The 14,663-nt window shown below is 46.0% G+C and overlaps 1 protein-coding gene across 1 annotated transcript; it reads right to left on the bottom strand.

The window, feature by feature from the left end:
* Positions 1 to 1,330: 1,330 nt before the first annotated feature.
* SELENOS (selenoprotein S) lies at positions 1,331 to 9,826 on the bottom strand. The gene is made up of 5 exons (XM_039235067.1): positions 9,702 to 9,826; positions 8,869 to 9,003; positions 5,896 to 6,002; positions 2,613 to 2,781; positions 1,331 to 1,900 (listed from the first exon to the last, which is right to left on the bottom strand). Exons 1-5 carry the CDS (start codon positions 9,775 to 9,777, stop codon positions 1,821 to 1,823), a joined length of 567 nt encoding a protein of 188 aa, XP_039090998.1. The 5' UTR covers positions 9,778 to 9,826; the 3' UTR covers positions 1,331 to 1,820.
* Positions 9,827 to 14,663: the final 4,837 nt, after the last annotated feature.

The following is a 14,663-nucleotide window of genomic DNA, read 5'->3' as shown; positions in this document are numbered from 1 at the left end:
GAGGCTTGAGGGAAATGAGTCACAGCTCAGAGTATACTAAAACATGCCCTCTACTTCTAAATGAAGATTCTAAAATGAATCACTGAGAGCAACTTAACACGTGTTTTCAGCTATAGAAAATATGTTAAAGAATTATTAAAAAGTTCCTTTAGAGCCCACAAGGGAATCTCTCTAAATGCAAACAAATCTGAATACTTTAACCCAAGTATGACGCTTCCCATGCTGTAAGGCATCTATGCTGGTAAAAAGCCAATCTGGTTACAAACTGGACACTGGGATCTCCTGAACCTCACGACCCCACCCTTGCTTTCACTGACCGTCTCTTCTGTCTGGAACCCGGGTGTCCCCCACCCAAAATTTGACTCCAATGTCTCCAGACTCAAATTCTTAGTCTTGACTATCCTCACCTACTTGTCTGTAAGTACGCTGTTCTTCAAGTGCCCTGTTTTTGCTCTCCCCAACCTTCCCCAAGAGACCTTAAGCCCCATAAAACCACAATGTATTTCTTCCTTTACTTGTATCAAGGAAGACGGCCACAGAATACTTCACACAGATCAGATTCTCAATAAATGTTGGCTAATTTGTATATGAGACCACTCTAGGATACTTTTCTGGAAAATTCTGCAGGTTAATTCTGTTCCTTCCTAGGATCTCCACTTGCCAGCATGATCTGTAAACTACAGCACAAGGCCAAATCCAGCCCACGGGCTAAGAATCTTTTGTTTCCAACATTCTTTAAAAAAAACAAACTGAGGGCTGATGGAAGTGGGGGGGAAGGGGGGTGATGGGCATGGAGGAGGGCACTTCTGGGGATGAGCACTGGGTGTTATATGAAAACCAACTTGACAATAAAGTGTTAAAAAAATAAATTAATTAACTAAAAAAAAAATGTACAAACCTAACACACTTTGGATCCTGCATAGCCTGAAATATTTACTACCTGGCCCTTTGTCGTGTACTCCTGACAGAGCCTCGCAAGGGGGCTGACCAACAGGGCCCTTAGGAACCCGGATGGCCCTGGAAACACCTCTAGACAAGATGTTTCTTTATCCTATTAATTTAGCAACTCTGCTCTGAGCACCCGATTTTGTGGACAGACCTCAACGCATCTGCCCACTCTGGCAATCACTGTAGCTGCCACTCCCATGCTCCCCACAGGTCAGAAACAGGGAGCAGGGAAGATGAGTAGTAGAAGGAGGTTGTGGAAGGATAAAAAGCGGCTTAATGTTTGACAAATTCAAGTTCAGAAAGAAATTTTTTTGAATTTAATTAAGATGCTAAAAACATTCTTTGCATTTTTTTTAATATTTACAGTTTCTTTCTCTCTCTCTTTTTTTTTTTTTACAAAGTTCTGTACATAAAAATAAATATACAGAAACAACCCCATCGACTGTCGGCATCAGTAATCCTCGCTGGTGGGCTCACCATTTACAAGGAAGACATCATTCAACGCAACCTGGCACAGAGACTGACCAACCAGCAAGGACTTCTAACTTGAAGAACCATGACTGGGTCTCTTTTAACTCAAGACTGTTAGTCACCTGGAGGGCTTTATCTACCAACTAGCAATTTTCATGAAATCAATGAACACCGTCACTGTATCCACAGTTAGTGAAGTGTGACCAACTGTCCCTACTGCTAGTGGTGATGTCTATATCCCTTGTGGACTTCAGCCATTAAAGATGCAGGTGTAGTTACGATCACAAATAAACCCACTCCCCTTGGCCAGTCACTGTGAAAAGTGTGCGTAAGGCAATTGAACTGAGGGTTATGGACTCATCTTGCTAATGTCGAAAGTGACACTAACAAGATTCTTAGCCTCATCCGCCAGATGTCGGGCCTCTGCGTCCAGGTCTCCAGGAGCAGGCTCCCCCTCCTTCACCAGACAGAGGGTTGTAACCTGGGATGAAAGAAAGAAAGCAAAAACAGTACTGGGAACGTTCTGTATTAAAAATAAAACCATGATCCTCACCTACAAAGCACTACAAAGGTATGGATTCTATTCTCACAGACATTTTCACAAACTTTTAGCTACCATGTGAAAAAAATACTGTACCCTGTGACTGCGCTTTGAATGGACTTTCTGCTGGGAATAAAAGAAGCCATCTGGCTTCTTGATCTTAATTCCTCAAACATGTAAAAACCCCCCAAAACACACTTATCTGTAAGATGGGCAACCCATTCCTCATCCTACTTAGCTCTCCCCTTCCAGGGCCGGGTGGGGCCGACATGAGGCTTACCTACGAGTGCCACCATTCCGATTCCTCACTGGGGGCTTGACTAACCTCCCCTTTCAACTTATTAAAGGTTTACTTTTTTTTACTGATTGGATGCTGAGGCCAAGAGGTGACAGGCCTCCAGGAAACAGGATCCGTGCCCACATCCTTGCCCTGGGACACTGGGTAAGAGGTTTCACCAAGATGGTGACTGCCAGGCGCTGGGGGGGGTGGGGGGGGAGAGCTTGGCATGTGTTTCTTCTGTCTAATCTCCATAATCCTAAACTTAGGAGTTAGCCTCATTTTATAGACAACAAAAGGAAGAAACAGGATCTTATTTTTAAAAGGTAAATGTATCCCGTAATTGCTCAAAAAGCTTTAACGTTAGGTACTTACCACCTCCCCGCAGAGGCTTTCTGTCAGACTTCCGTTTCGGCAGGGTGGATGAAGTAGAAGGCCCAGGATTGTCTTCTTCTGGAAGCTTTCTTGCATTTCCTTTGTAACTTTTTCCTTCTTGCATGCTGTCCCACATTTCAATCTTCTGTCTCCTTTTCTGTTCTTCAAGCTGAGAAACAATCACACGCATTACGATATAAATTCATAAGCTGCCATCTTTCTCAAAGAAAATGCTAACTTTGACAATTTTCTAATTTTTTTTTTTAAATTTTAGAGAGAGTGTGCAAGCAGGAAAGAAGCACAGAGGGAGAGGGAGGGAGAAACTCAAGCAGGCTCCACGCTCAAAGCGGAGCCCGATGCGAAGCTCCATCTCACGAATGTGAGATCATGACCTGAGCTGAAAGCAAGAGTTGGACGCTCAATTGAGTGAACCAGCCGGCATCCCAACAATTTTCTAATTTAAAAGTCCTTCGAGGGGCGCCTGGGTGGCTTAGTCGGTTAAGCGTCCGACTTTCGCTTAGGTCATGGTCTCGCGGTTCGTGGGTTCGAGCCCCGCGTCGGGCTCTGTGCTGACTGCCAGCTCAGAGTCTGGAGCCTATTTCAGAGTCTGTGTCTCCCTCTCTCTCTGACCCTCCCCTGCTCACGCTGTCTCTCTCTCTCTCTTCTAGAAATAAATAAAAATATTAAAAATAAAAAAAAAGTCCTTCGAACCAAACCTTCACCTGCATTTTCTTTAGTAACAGTGCTGTCATCTAGTACATACAAATTCAGTTCTGCTACTTGCCCACAGGAGGACATTTCTGGTGACGTGAAAGGACTCTGACTTGGAACAGGTGAGCATGGCTGGCAGGCCTGCTCTGTGGCTGTGTGGCCGCATTACCTAAGTCACTTAATCTCTCTGCTTTGCATACTGTGAAGAGCTAGTGAGAGCAGATTTGAAAGCGCTTTGAAAGTCAAGTACTACTGGAAACATAAGAGAAAACTAATTTCAGTGAAAAATTATGCACAACAAAGAGCCCTTGAGAGAGCTTGTGCTCCTATAATAAGCAGGCTCCCAAGGAGGGAGGAACACGGTGGCCTGGACCTTTGCCTCTGCCTCCACCTCCCAGAAGAGCAACATTCCTGCTGGTAACTGGGTACCACAGCTTACAAGTGCTACATTTCTCACTCCCAGTGCAATCCAGACCCAAACTGCCGTTCATTCTGGTTCCAATGACACCATTACGTCACGAGGATATGTGAGAAGACGCCTTACAAATCACATATCCAGAAAATTTCTCCATGGCTTTCAGTGTCCCTTGCTGCTGAATCCAAACACCTTTCACCCCATGCTTCCGGTGTCCGCAGATACAAGAGGTCAGGGCGGAAATCATCTATTTTATACTCCTAGCTGACATGGAGTACACCAGGATGGGACTCGGCCGACAAATCCTGAGACCATAAACAGGAGAGCGGTGCTAGCTGTGGGTCAGGCAGGCTCAATCAGTTGGTTATTACTGTCATGTTTGTTAAGTATGTGAGACAGAGCCACACATGCTACAAATATCTGAACGTAAGCTTTTTTCTCCTCCCAAGTTTTGGGGGGCTGACACTACAATTTTAAAAAGCGATCTTTTAAAAAGATTATTTTCAGCTGCCATCAGCAAACTGCATAAATGTTCAAGCTATTTCACACACACACACACACACACAACTCAGACCCTGAAGTCATCCATTCTGACATGCAGAAGGAATTCAACTTATTCTATGACTCTAGGAACAAAACAATAATAATTACATGGTTGGAGATCAGCAGAGAAAAAACCTAAAATATGCTCAAAACTAAAAAAACTAAAACATGCTCAAAAATGGCATTTATGTATACTACGCTGCCAATTCAATGAAAAATTCCTGTGTGTTTAACATAGATAAATTCTTCTGGAAAAATACCTAAAAACCCTAATATGGGATGCTTAGGCGGCAGTAGGTAGAGGAACGAGATCAAAACTTAATTTTCATGGTGTTGATTTTTATATCTTGAATTTTTTACTTTGTAGGATTTAAAAAGTTGAGTAACAGCAACATGCTAGTACGTTCTAGGTTCGTGGTTGCTTTTAGTGGAAATATGCCACTATGCCCGGAAGAAGGCTGCTGGGACAGGGTGACCACGGAGGAGGAGTGTGTGGAGCAGATGTGGTCCTGCTCCGTCCTTTCCTTCTGGGCTCCAGCCAAGTCCTGGGTGACCACGCAGAAACCACAAGAGCCACTAGCAGTGGCAGAAAGGCACGTGACCCTGGAAACACCAGAGAGACAGGCAAAGCCAAGAGGAAGGCCTCAGAGCCAGCAGAGGCTTCCTTCTGGGAAGATGAAGGGGGGCCCAGAAACATCTGGACTGCCACTTCTCAGAAGGCAGAGTCCACACCTGGTCGTTTCAGTTATAGACAGGGTCAAATCTTGTGGGTGGCCTTCCACCTGTGAAGTGCAGCACAATCCACTGAAGGCTCAGGTCATTTCCAACTGTTGTCCTTGGTTCTTCCTCCCTCCCCTCCCCCACTGAACCTGTATAAAACAGCTTTCAGAACTCCATCTCCTATTCCCTCTCTCACCCCTGGGATGAGCCCATCACCACCCTTCCCTGGCTCTCCCTCCATCCACTGAAAGTGGCCCCACCAAGCTAGGTCGTGTGAGATACGTGGCTTGAAACAGACAACCGAGGGGCACCTGGGTGGCTTAGTCAGTTAAGCGTCCAACTTTCGCTTAGGTCATGATCTCGCAGTTCGTGGGTTCGAGCCCCGTGTCGGGCTCTGTGCTGACTGCCAGCTCAGAGCCTGGAGCCTGTTTCAGTCTGTGACTCTCTCTCTGACCCACCCCTGCTCACGCTGTCTCTCTCTCTCTCTCCTAGAAATAAATAAAACATTAAAAAAAAAAAAAGAAAGAAAAGAAACAGACAACCGAGCAAGAAGCTGAACATGTCCCGTGTGTCCAGTGCCATGGCACCGCGATACACCATTTTGGGTGATAATCCTGTGTGAGGAAACCAATGAAAAGCAAAAAGGTAAATAAAAGATGCCTTTTTAAAAGCATACTTTCCCCATAAACAGGAATATACTGCACAACGAAAGCATGCTGACCGATGCTAAGTGGAAAGGATTCTGTCACAACCAGTTGTTCCCAATACCGTCCCTCATGGGGGAGGCCACGCAGGCAAACCGGCGTGTACACACACACCCACACACTATCTTTCACCCACTATGCCTCAAACGATTTCTTAAAACCATGCAGTCAAACTCAAACAGGTCCATACCTGTCGTAGTTTTTCCTTATGCTTTTCGACTTGTGCATTTAATTCTTCTTGCATTTTCAAACGGGCAGCTGCTAAAGCCTCTTGTCGTTTAACAACAACATCAGGTTCTAAAAGGTCAGAAACAATTTGAGAAAAAAGAAACTCTTGAGGGTCCATACTACTAGAAGGATATAGAAGTACAGGTGTCAGACAATGCAAAAAACATGTACTGTACGTGAATATTCTACTGTTCTGCATACATTTTACTACTCATGGGGGCAGAGGACTGCTCTGTTGCCACAGTTCTTAGCCCTAGTTAATATCCAGGGCATCAGAAATGTTTTAGAAATGGGTTATTCCTAGGTTCCCTCAGCAATTCCAAGTCAGAGACTCTGGAACAGCCCAGTGACTGAATTATAAGTGGTTTGAGGGGCACCCCGAAATTCCATTCTGCAAACTGGACACCTCCTGACACTCAGTCTCCTGGCTGACCAAATTCTAGAAGACAAACAAGAGAAGATGAAGTTTTCTGATCATTAGCCATCACTAATTGGCCCAGATCTACACCACAAAGAGGTAATGATCCTTAGATATTTTATCCTTGTTTCTACAGAAAAGAAACATCCTTCCAGTTAGCATTAATGGAAATGAACTCCCCAACTTTATCTGTTTTATTTGGTTTATTAAACAAAGCAGAATTACATATATATACAGTTAAGTTGTCTGCCTATCTACTCAGAACACCATGTCAAGGATCACCAAAAGGAAAGGATACCAGTGGCATGGCTAATTTTTAAAGAAGAAAACAGGGGCACCTGGGTAGCTCAGTAGGTTAAGCATCCAACTTTTGATTTCAGCTCACGTTATGCTCTCACAGTTTCATGAATTCAAGCCCCACATCAGGCTCTGTGCAGATGGTGCAGAGCTTGCTTGGGGTTCTCTCTCCCTCCCTCTCCCACTCATGCTCTCTGTCTCAAAATAAATAAATAAACTTTTAAAAAATATGAAAAGAAAAAAACAAAGAACTATACGGCCAAATCGGCACTATATAAAAGTACAGACAATCATCACTACCTACACAGTAGTGGGAAAAGACCACTTAACTGAATCCACATAAAATGGGCTAAAATGTGGTCAGTCAAGAGAATGGATGTGAGTGTGTACAGTGGTAGGAATGGCTGGAATTTTATGTAAATATTTTTAATGTTTACTTATTTGTGAGAGACAGAAAGAAAGAGAATGAACATGAGCAGGGAACGGACAGAGAGAGGGAGACACAGTATCTGAAGCAGGGGCCAGGCTCTGAGCTGTCAGCACAGAGTCCAATGAACTGGTGAGATCATGACCTGAGCCGAACACGGACACATAACCACCTGAGCCACCCAGGCACCCCTGGAACTTTATCTTCCACTTTACAGAATTGTGAATTTTGGTAACATTTGTAACTATCAGCTCATTCTTAGTATAAAGTCAATCTTAACTGTGGGGTTTTTAAACCTGCTTTTCCGAACAAAATTGAACAGCAGCACAACCAAAACACTTTTGGCTGCATATTTACTTTCTGCAGCGCTTCATGAAAACAACGAGGCCTCTTTAAAAATGCCCAGCCTGGGGTGCCTGGGAGGCTCAGTCGGTTAAGCATCCGATTTCGGCTCAGGTCATGATCTCACAGTTCGTGGGTTAGACCCCCCCCCCCCCCGCCGCCGCCCTCAGCGGGTTCTGTGCTGACAGCTAGCTCAGAGCCTGGAGCCTGCTTCAGATTCTGTATCTGTCTCTCTCTCTCTGACCCTCCCCTGCTCACACTGTCTCTGTCTCTCAGAAATAAATAAAACATTTTAAAAAAATTAAAAAAAAAATGCCCAGCCTATCATCATCTCATAAACCTACTCTCCCAGGGTAAGACACATGTCACACTGCCAGCGCCTCACCCATGAAGAGGGCTGTGCCAGGTGACTGAAACAGTTTTCCTAACACCACGGCCGCCCTCTTGTTGAGAACCTGCATCTTATGCAAGATGTACACCTGTAATTTGTAGTTTGTTGTTGGATGTATAGCCAACAATCAAAAAGAGGGAGAGAGTGGCAGGACCACAGGGCTTCGTGGGAGAGGCACGTTTGAGTGAAGGACATTGCTAAGTCTTTCCACTGACTACTTCTGTGTCACGACATGTGCTTTGCTCTCCAAACTCAGTAACCGTGGGGGGTCCAAAGAATGATTTTTATCTGTTTAATGATGGCGTTATTCTCAAAACACTTGACATCCCTCCGTCCCTCCCTTCTTTCTTTCTTTCCTTTCTTTCTTTATTTTTGAGAGATAGAGAAAGGGAGAGACAGAGCGTGAGCATGGGAGGAGCAGAGAGACAGGCACAGAATCTCAGGCAGGCTCCAGGCTGAGCTGTAGCGCAGATCCCAATGAGGGGCTCAAGCCCACAAACCAGGACACCATGACCTGAGTCAAAGTCCGATGCTTAACTGACTGAGCCACCCAGGTGTCCCTTAACATTTCTTTTAAATATGCCCTCGGAAATTAGCTTCTATCTAGCAAAAAGGCTACTGTAAATAAATTTTTGCTACAGCCAAATGTAACTTGAAATCAGATCTGATGAGGAAGTTGTGAAAATCAAATGTGGTGGATGTGAACTAAGGCTGCGTTTCCTGTCACTCACAAGGGTTCTAGAAATTCAGTAGGCGGACCCCTAAGTATGGAGAAGCTGTGACGTTTCCATTCCAATCCATCCCCTAAACGAAAACCACTCAACAAGACATGCAGGGGGTGCTCTCGGCACCACCAAGCAGGCTTTCCATCTCCTGACGATCTCTGAAATTAAAAACTGACTGCATGTTTCCCCAAGATCAACTGCGGAAGCACAAAATGGTTTTCCTCTAGTGCAGATTAGAAGCAAGACCTTCTTACTCTTAGTAATAGACTAACTTTTAAATGCTAAAAGAAAGAAGTGCAAAGCCACCGCCTTCCTTTCTGTTACCAAGCACTAACCCACTGCCGCTGCAGACTGGTCCAGCTGTCTCTGCCTCAGCGCCCTGAGTCGGGTGGAGAGCTTCTGAAATACCACGTAGAGAAGGATGCAGCTGAAGACGATGTACCAGCCATATGTGGCTAGCATGGAGCCCACTGAAAAGAAAACAGTTTTCAAAAAAGTAAAAAAAAAAAAAAAAAATTAAATACTGCTACTGGACCTTCCAAAAAAAAAAAAAAAAAAGACAAAGGAAGCGTGGCTCCTGCCACCGAATCCCTCCGGGTCTAGCTGAGGAAATGGCCTCCCAAGTAGGCAGTTAAGATAGAAGCGAGTATAATTCGGGGATCACCGAGAAGAGGCTCCTTAACCATCTGGAGAGTCGGGGGTGGGGGGCAAGTCCAGAGCACGGAGGGCAGGGGAAAGCGGGTTTTGATGGGTGGAGGGAAGCTGATCCGACTCGGGAGGGCGAACGCCTTTCGGACCTCAGAAACTTATAGAAAGTGGTGGTCGTGGGAGCCGATACAGCGTCGGGTATGGGGGGAGGGGAAAGCGAGGCCTGGAATGAAACGCCAAGGGCCCAGTGGCCCCAGTAACGCAAGCCAGTAACGCTTCGCATAAAGTAAGGGACTGGCGCAGAAGAGGGCCCGACGGCGCAGCCGGGAAAAGTGCAGTTCCTAGAGGGCCTCGGCGCGCGTCCCAGGCCGTCCGCCCGGACCTGCGTGGGCGCCACCGGCTGTGGGCCAGGCCTCCTCGGGCCTCCCCAGGCCCGGCCCGACGCTCAGCGGAGGACCCACAGAACATGGCGGCGCCCGGAGGAGCTGGTGGCACAGGCCGGCAACCCGGGGCGACTCACCCGTGACGTGCAGGAAGCGCAAGCCCTCTGTCTCCAGGGTCGGCCGCGCGGACAGCTGCTGCCCGTCCCGCTCCATGGCCGCCGCCACCCTGCGCGGCCCGGCCGCGTCAGCTCGAGAGTCTTCGCCTTCCGGCCCGCCCCTCCGTGTACGTGGCGCGCCCGGACTAGGGTCCCTGAGCCCCGGCCAATCGCGGCGCGACCGGTCCAGAGACTCGGCCTATCACAGCGAGGGTGTGTCCTGCCGGGAGGGGCGTGTCCCCGCCGACAGCGCACCGTGTGGCGGGGCGGCCTCACTGCTCCTCTGAGTGCAGCGGCGTGACTGACCTCTGGGCAGGCTCCCTCAGGCATGTTTATTTTTGTACCGATTGCACGCCGAGGTCACAGGAGTCAGGGCCCGCCTGGAAACAGGATTTGCGCCCACATCTTTGCCCCGGGCCCACTGGGCAGCAGAACTGGGCAGAAGATGAAACACTGGTAGCCTCCTCCTCCAACTGCCCGTGTTACAGTTCAGGCTAAGAAAGGCCCGCCGACCCTCAGGGTTCTCCTCCCCTCCAGAGCCAAAACCTCTGGGGAAAGAATTAAAAGCAGTGGCTCCAGCACGTATCGAATCCTACGAGGTGTCACATGGCCGTATCAGTTGTTGATCATGGTTTCCTGGTGGTTTTCTCTGCCTGCGAAGCCCTCCTTCACCGCCTTCCACTCCTCTGGCGTCTCTACCGTTCAGAGGCCTCCTGCCCTAACCACCCTACTTGAAATGTGGGCTTGAGTCTGTTTTTGGAGAAGGCTTTGAGGTGAACACACAGCTGTGTCTCGGAAGGAGGGCTGAGAATCAAAAATGTAACCATAAAAAAAAAAACAAAAAAACAGCGACCAGGTGATGACGTCAGAGCATGCCACCACCCCGTGAACAGGTGGGCAAGGCCTGCACCGCTGGGACCAGGCGCTAACGCAGTGCGCAGTGTGCATGCTCAGCGCTGGGTCAGTAGGAGTTCCTGGGGGAGGCAGCTATCAGAGAGCTAAGCTTAAGTAAGAGTGGTAGATTCCTACTGGGAGACTGCAGTAGTGCACCGTGGCAAAGAAAAGTCTGAAAGCTGTTCTTCACCTTGAAAATGGATTCTTGAAATGGGGAAATTGAGGACACTGGATTTTGTCAATTAAGGCTGCGAAGACAAGCCACTGATTTGATGAGTTTAGGAGGAATTTTACTGAGATTTTCCTCTCACTTGTTAAGGATGATGAACCATTACTCTTTGTTTTGAAATGGTTTCACTTGCTTTGGCATCTCGTCGCAACTCGATATGCTAAATCGAACTATTTCTCAGGATTATGACTTCAGCACCTAGTTTGGGACCAGCTTTAAATATACCTTGTGTGGGGACGCCTGGGTGGCTCACTCGGTTAAGCCACGGACTTCGGCGCTGGTCATGATCCTGAGTTTAAGTTCCTGAATTTGAAACCCTGCGACAGGTTCTGTGCTGACAGCTCAGAGCCTAGAGCCTGCTTTGAGTTCTGTGTCTCCTTCCCTGCTCCTCCCCCACTCATGCTCTTTCAGAAATAAATATTAAAAAATTATATATATATATATACATACACACACACACACACACACACCTTGTGGATAAATAATAATAAACTAGTCGGAGTGGGCTTGCCTGACTTGGCTATGCTCTGAACATCAGGTACGCTGTGCTGTGGGAGTCACTGTTCATGGAAGCAGGTGGTGAGAACGTCTTTTTTCTCAGAGTTGAAGTCCTGAAAACCGTTCTGACGCAAGTTTCAATTAATGCATGGTAAGCTCATTTTTTATATTAAGTTAGCGGTTGAGTGGGTTAAAAACAGTTAACATCCTTTCCCACCCTGGCAAGGATGTCAGATTAAGATGTGAAAGCTTCAAGAATGTTGCACTGAACATTTCAGAGCTCACAGTGTAGTTCAGGCAGTAAGATATATGGAGCAGCAATGGAAGAAGATCCTAGGTTGCAAAGATTTGCTGTTGCCAGATTTCAAAACAAGTCAATGAATGAAGGCAACCTGCATACCATAAAAATGCCAAAATGTTCCATCTGGTTAAATGGGGGAAAATAATTTGCTTTATTTGGCCTTGTTTACCCACCCTGCCCTGTAATGTCTATAGTCCTGAAGACGGAATAAGTTTAACATTTAGTATCTATCATTCAAACAAAAAGAGTGAAACCAATAGTGAACAATTCTTGTCATTCAGGAGTTTGATATAAAATAGAAGCCAGTGCAACAGTCAAGAAAATATTGCACTTTCTAAATACCTACAAGAGTAAAGTACCTTTGCATACTATTATGAACCAGTCTGTGTGTTTACTTATGTACTTACAATATGAATAGTATATTCAACTAAAATCTAATAGATTTTGAATTCCGAGAATGCATGGAAAAAGCAGTTTTGCTTCAGTTCCTAGCACAATGCTGTTCTTAACTTCCATTAATAAAAGTTATTCTTCCTAACCAGGCTTATGTTTTACCTCTGTCTCTTTAATCAGGGTGTATCATGTCAACTAGCTTATCTAGAACCGTAAAGTTATTTCAGCACACACTTTGCTTAATATAATTGCTCATGTGTTATTTGTAGAAACAGGACAAAGCTAGTATCCAGGAACTCCAAGCATGGTATAGTTTATCCACGGTAGACTAAATGATTGGCCCCAATTCATCCTTCCTTCTGAGAACCATATCCATGCAATAGCCTCGAGGTGGAAGGAGTATATTTGCCCATCCTTTGACTTTGGACTTAATAGCAGTAGGCAGATGTCGTCCTAGGAGAATGACGTAAAGCTGAGCCACCCTAGTTAACCCATAGACCTGCAGTAAAAAGCAGAAGCAGCTGTGAGAATGGTGGTTGTCACTTAAAAGCCGGGAGTTTTGGAGTGGTTTGTTAATCAGCATTATCGTGGCAAAAACTAACTTGATAAATTGCCTCATCTTACCTTTTCACAAAAGTATACGCAACAAGACAGGATTAAAAGTGCTGCTAGCTAGGGGAGATTATAGAGATGGCAATCAAACAGTAGTGTTTTTCAAACTTGAATGGCCCTTTCGATGGCATTCTTATAGACTCCTACTGTGGCATTTAAATTATGTTAAATATCTGCATATATAAACTGTGCAGCTGGGGACACGGGTATAGTTTTGGCTATGACATGATATGTTATCCTGGACTGAACCTCATGTTCCACAAAATTACACATGGAAAACACCAGGCTTCTTTGAAAAACTGGGTTGAGGGAAACCCAATTTTTCTGGTCCTGAGACACGCAGATGTTAGCGGAGCTCTGAGCAAAAGAGTCTCCACTTTCCTCTGGTCAAGTTTTTGCAAAATCCTCACTTGCAATTATAGCATAAATAACATAACAAGGTCTCCTTTTGTTTTTTTCTTAGCAGCACTCCAGTCTTTACCCAGGGGTCACTGATCTGTTTGGTGCCAGAGTTAATCCTGTTCAGTCCATATCCACTCAACAGTGGTACCAAAGTCTGGGTATTCTTGCCAAGTACTACCCGCAGTCAAAGCCAGGACCCAAAGAAGGCGACTTAAAGGTAGGGCACATGATTGGAGAAAAGTGAACTGCAACCAATTTATTACTGAAATTAGTGACCAGAGGCTCCTTCAGAGTCTTCTTGGTATGGGGCTCATAAATAATGGGAGCAGGGAGCCTCCTGGCAATAGCTTCCCTGGGCCTTAAGTATGGAGAAGATAAATGGGACTCATTTTAGCTGTACCATCAGAAGCAGAAGTGTCAGGTAAATGTGCATTAACAAAAAGGCTATGTGGAAGTAGAAAAGGCAGCTTCACTGGCATATGTCATGAGAGATGTTACAGGAAGATCTTAAGACCCCCACCCCGCCAAGTCCTTCTGGTCTGATCCTGTGGCCATCTGGCAATGTTCTAATCCCAGAAGGCATCTTGGTGAGGGGAACAGGAGAGCATGAATTGCAGTTATCTTCCTCTCAAATTAAATGAACAACTTTTAGTTTATATATTCACCTACTGTGTATTTGGGTTATTTCTTTGGTGCCTAAATGCCCCCAGGAAGTCATTAAAAAACATGAATCTCCAAATCTGTCAAGCTGAGGATAAAACAAACAGAGCAGCCTACAGCAGTGTGGGCCATCAGTACATGATTAGAGGGGACTGAGCTTGAAGGGCTTGCAAGGTGTCAGCTAGACATTGAGGAAGTGGTGAGAGGTAAGGCTGGAAATCCTGTGTGTTATCCTCTGAAGGACAGCACCTGAGAACCTACTAGAAGTGCAGCCTCTCACCCCACCGGATCTCACATTTTAACAAGATGCCAGGGAAGCTCCTAGCACACTGGAGTTGGAAAGCACCAGTTTAGGGTCACGCTGAGGAAAACTGAAGGCCAGATCCTCCTGAGAACCAAGTCCCGTCTCTTTTCTGAACGCTCTGCCCTCCTCTTTTCTAGCAGCTGCTGCTGAGGTTTAGCCCCACTGCAGCCCGTGGTTCCAACTTCCCAGCCAGACAGACTGTCAGCTCCTTGAAGGTCGAGTTCCTTCAATGTCTTACGCATCTCATATACACTTTACAAGAACAGCAAACCAGGCACAGGGAATCACCCACAACTGTTCAGTGGCCTACTTAGAGTGAGTGCTTTCTCACATTTAGAATCTCACAGGGAATTTAAAAAATCAAAAAACCAAAAACCCACCCAAATCCGACCAAACACGAGCAGGTGAAAAGATGGATGGTGAGGTGCTCACCTCCACCATTTTGTTTTTCAGACTGGCCTAAGTGGCCATAGCAGGGTGAGGTAAGGGTACTGCAGCATCTAGGAGGTGTGAGAAGACCGCAGAAGGCTGGTCCCGGAGCCAGAAAGCCCCCCCAACCACGCCTCGAATGCTTGAATATGCTGCTCACATTCCAACAAGCAGAAGTTGCAATTCCCCTTTAATTTTTCAAATCACTAATTAAAGCCTGGC

Source organism: Hyaena hyaena, unplaced genomic scaffold (genome assembly GCF_003009895.1).
Source record: "Hyaena hyaena isolate Hyena2069 unplaced genomic scaffold, ASM300989v1 scaffold_95, whole genome shotgun sequence".
In the NCBI taxonomy this organism is placed as follows: domain Eukaryota; kingdom Metazoa; phylum Chordata; class Mammalia; order Carnivora; family Hyaenidae; genus Hyaena; species Hyaena hyaena.
Note: the sequence above shows the minus strand (reverse complement) of the source record. Positions and strands in the feature narration are given on the sequence as shown.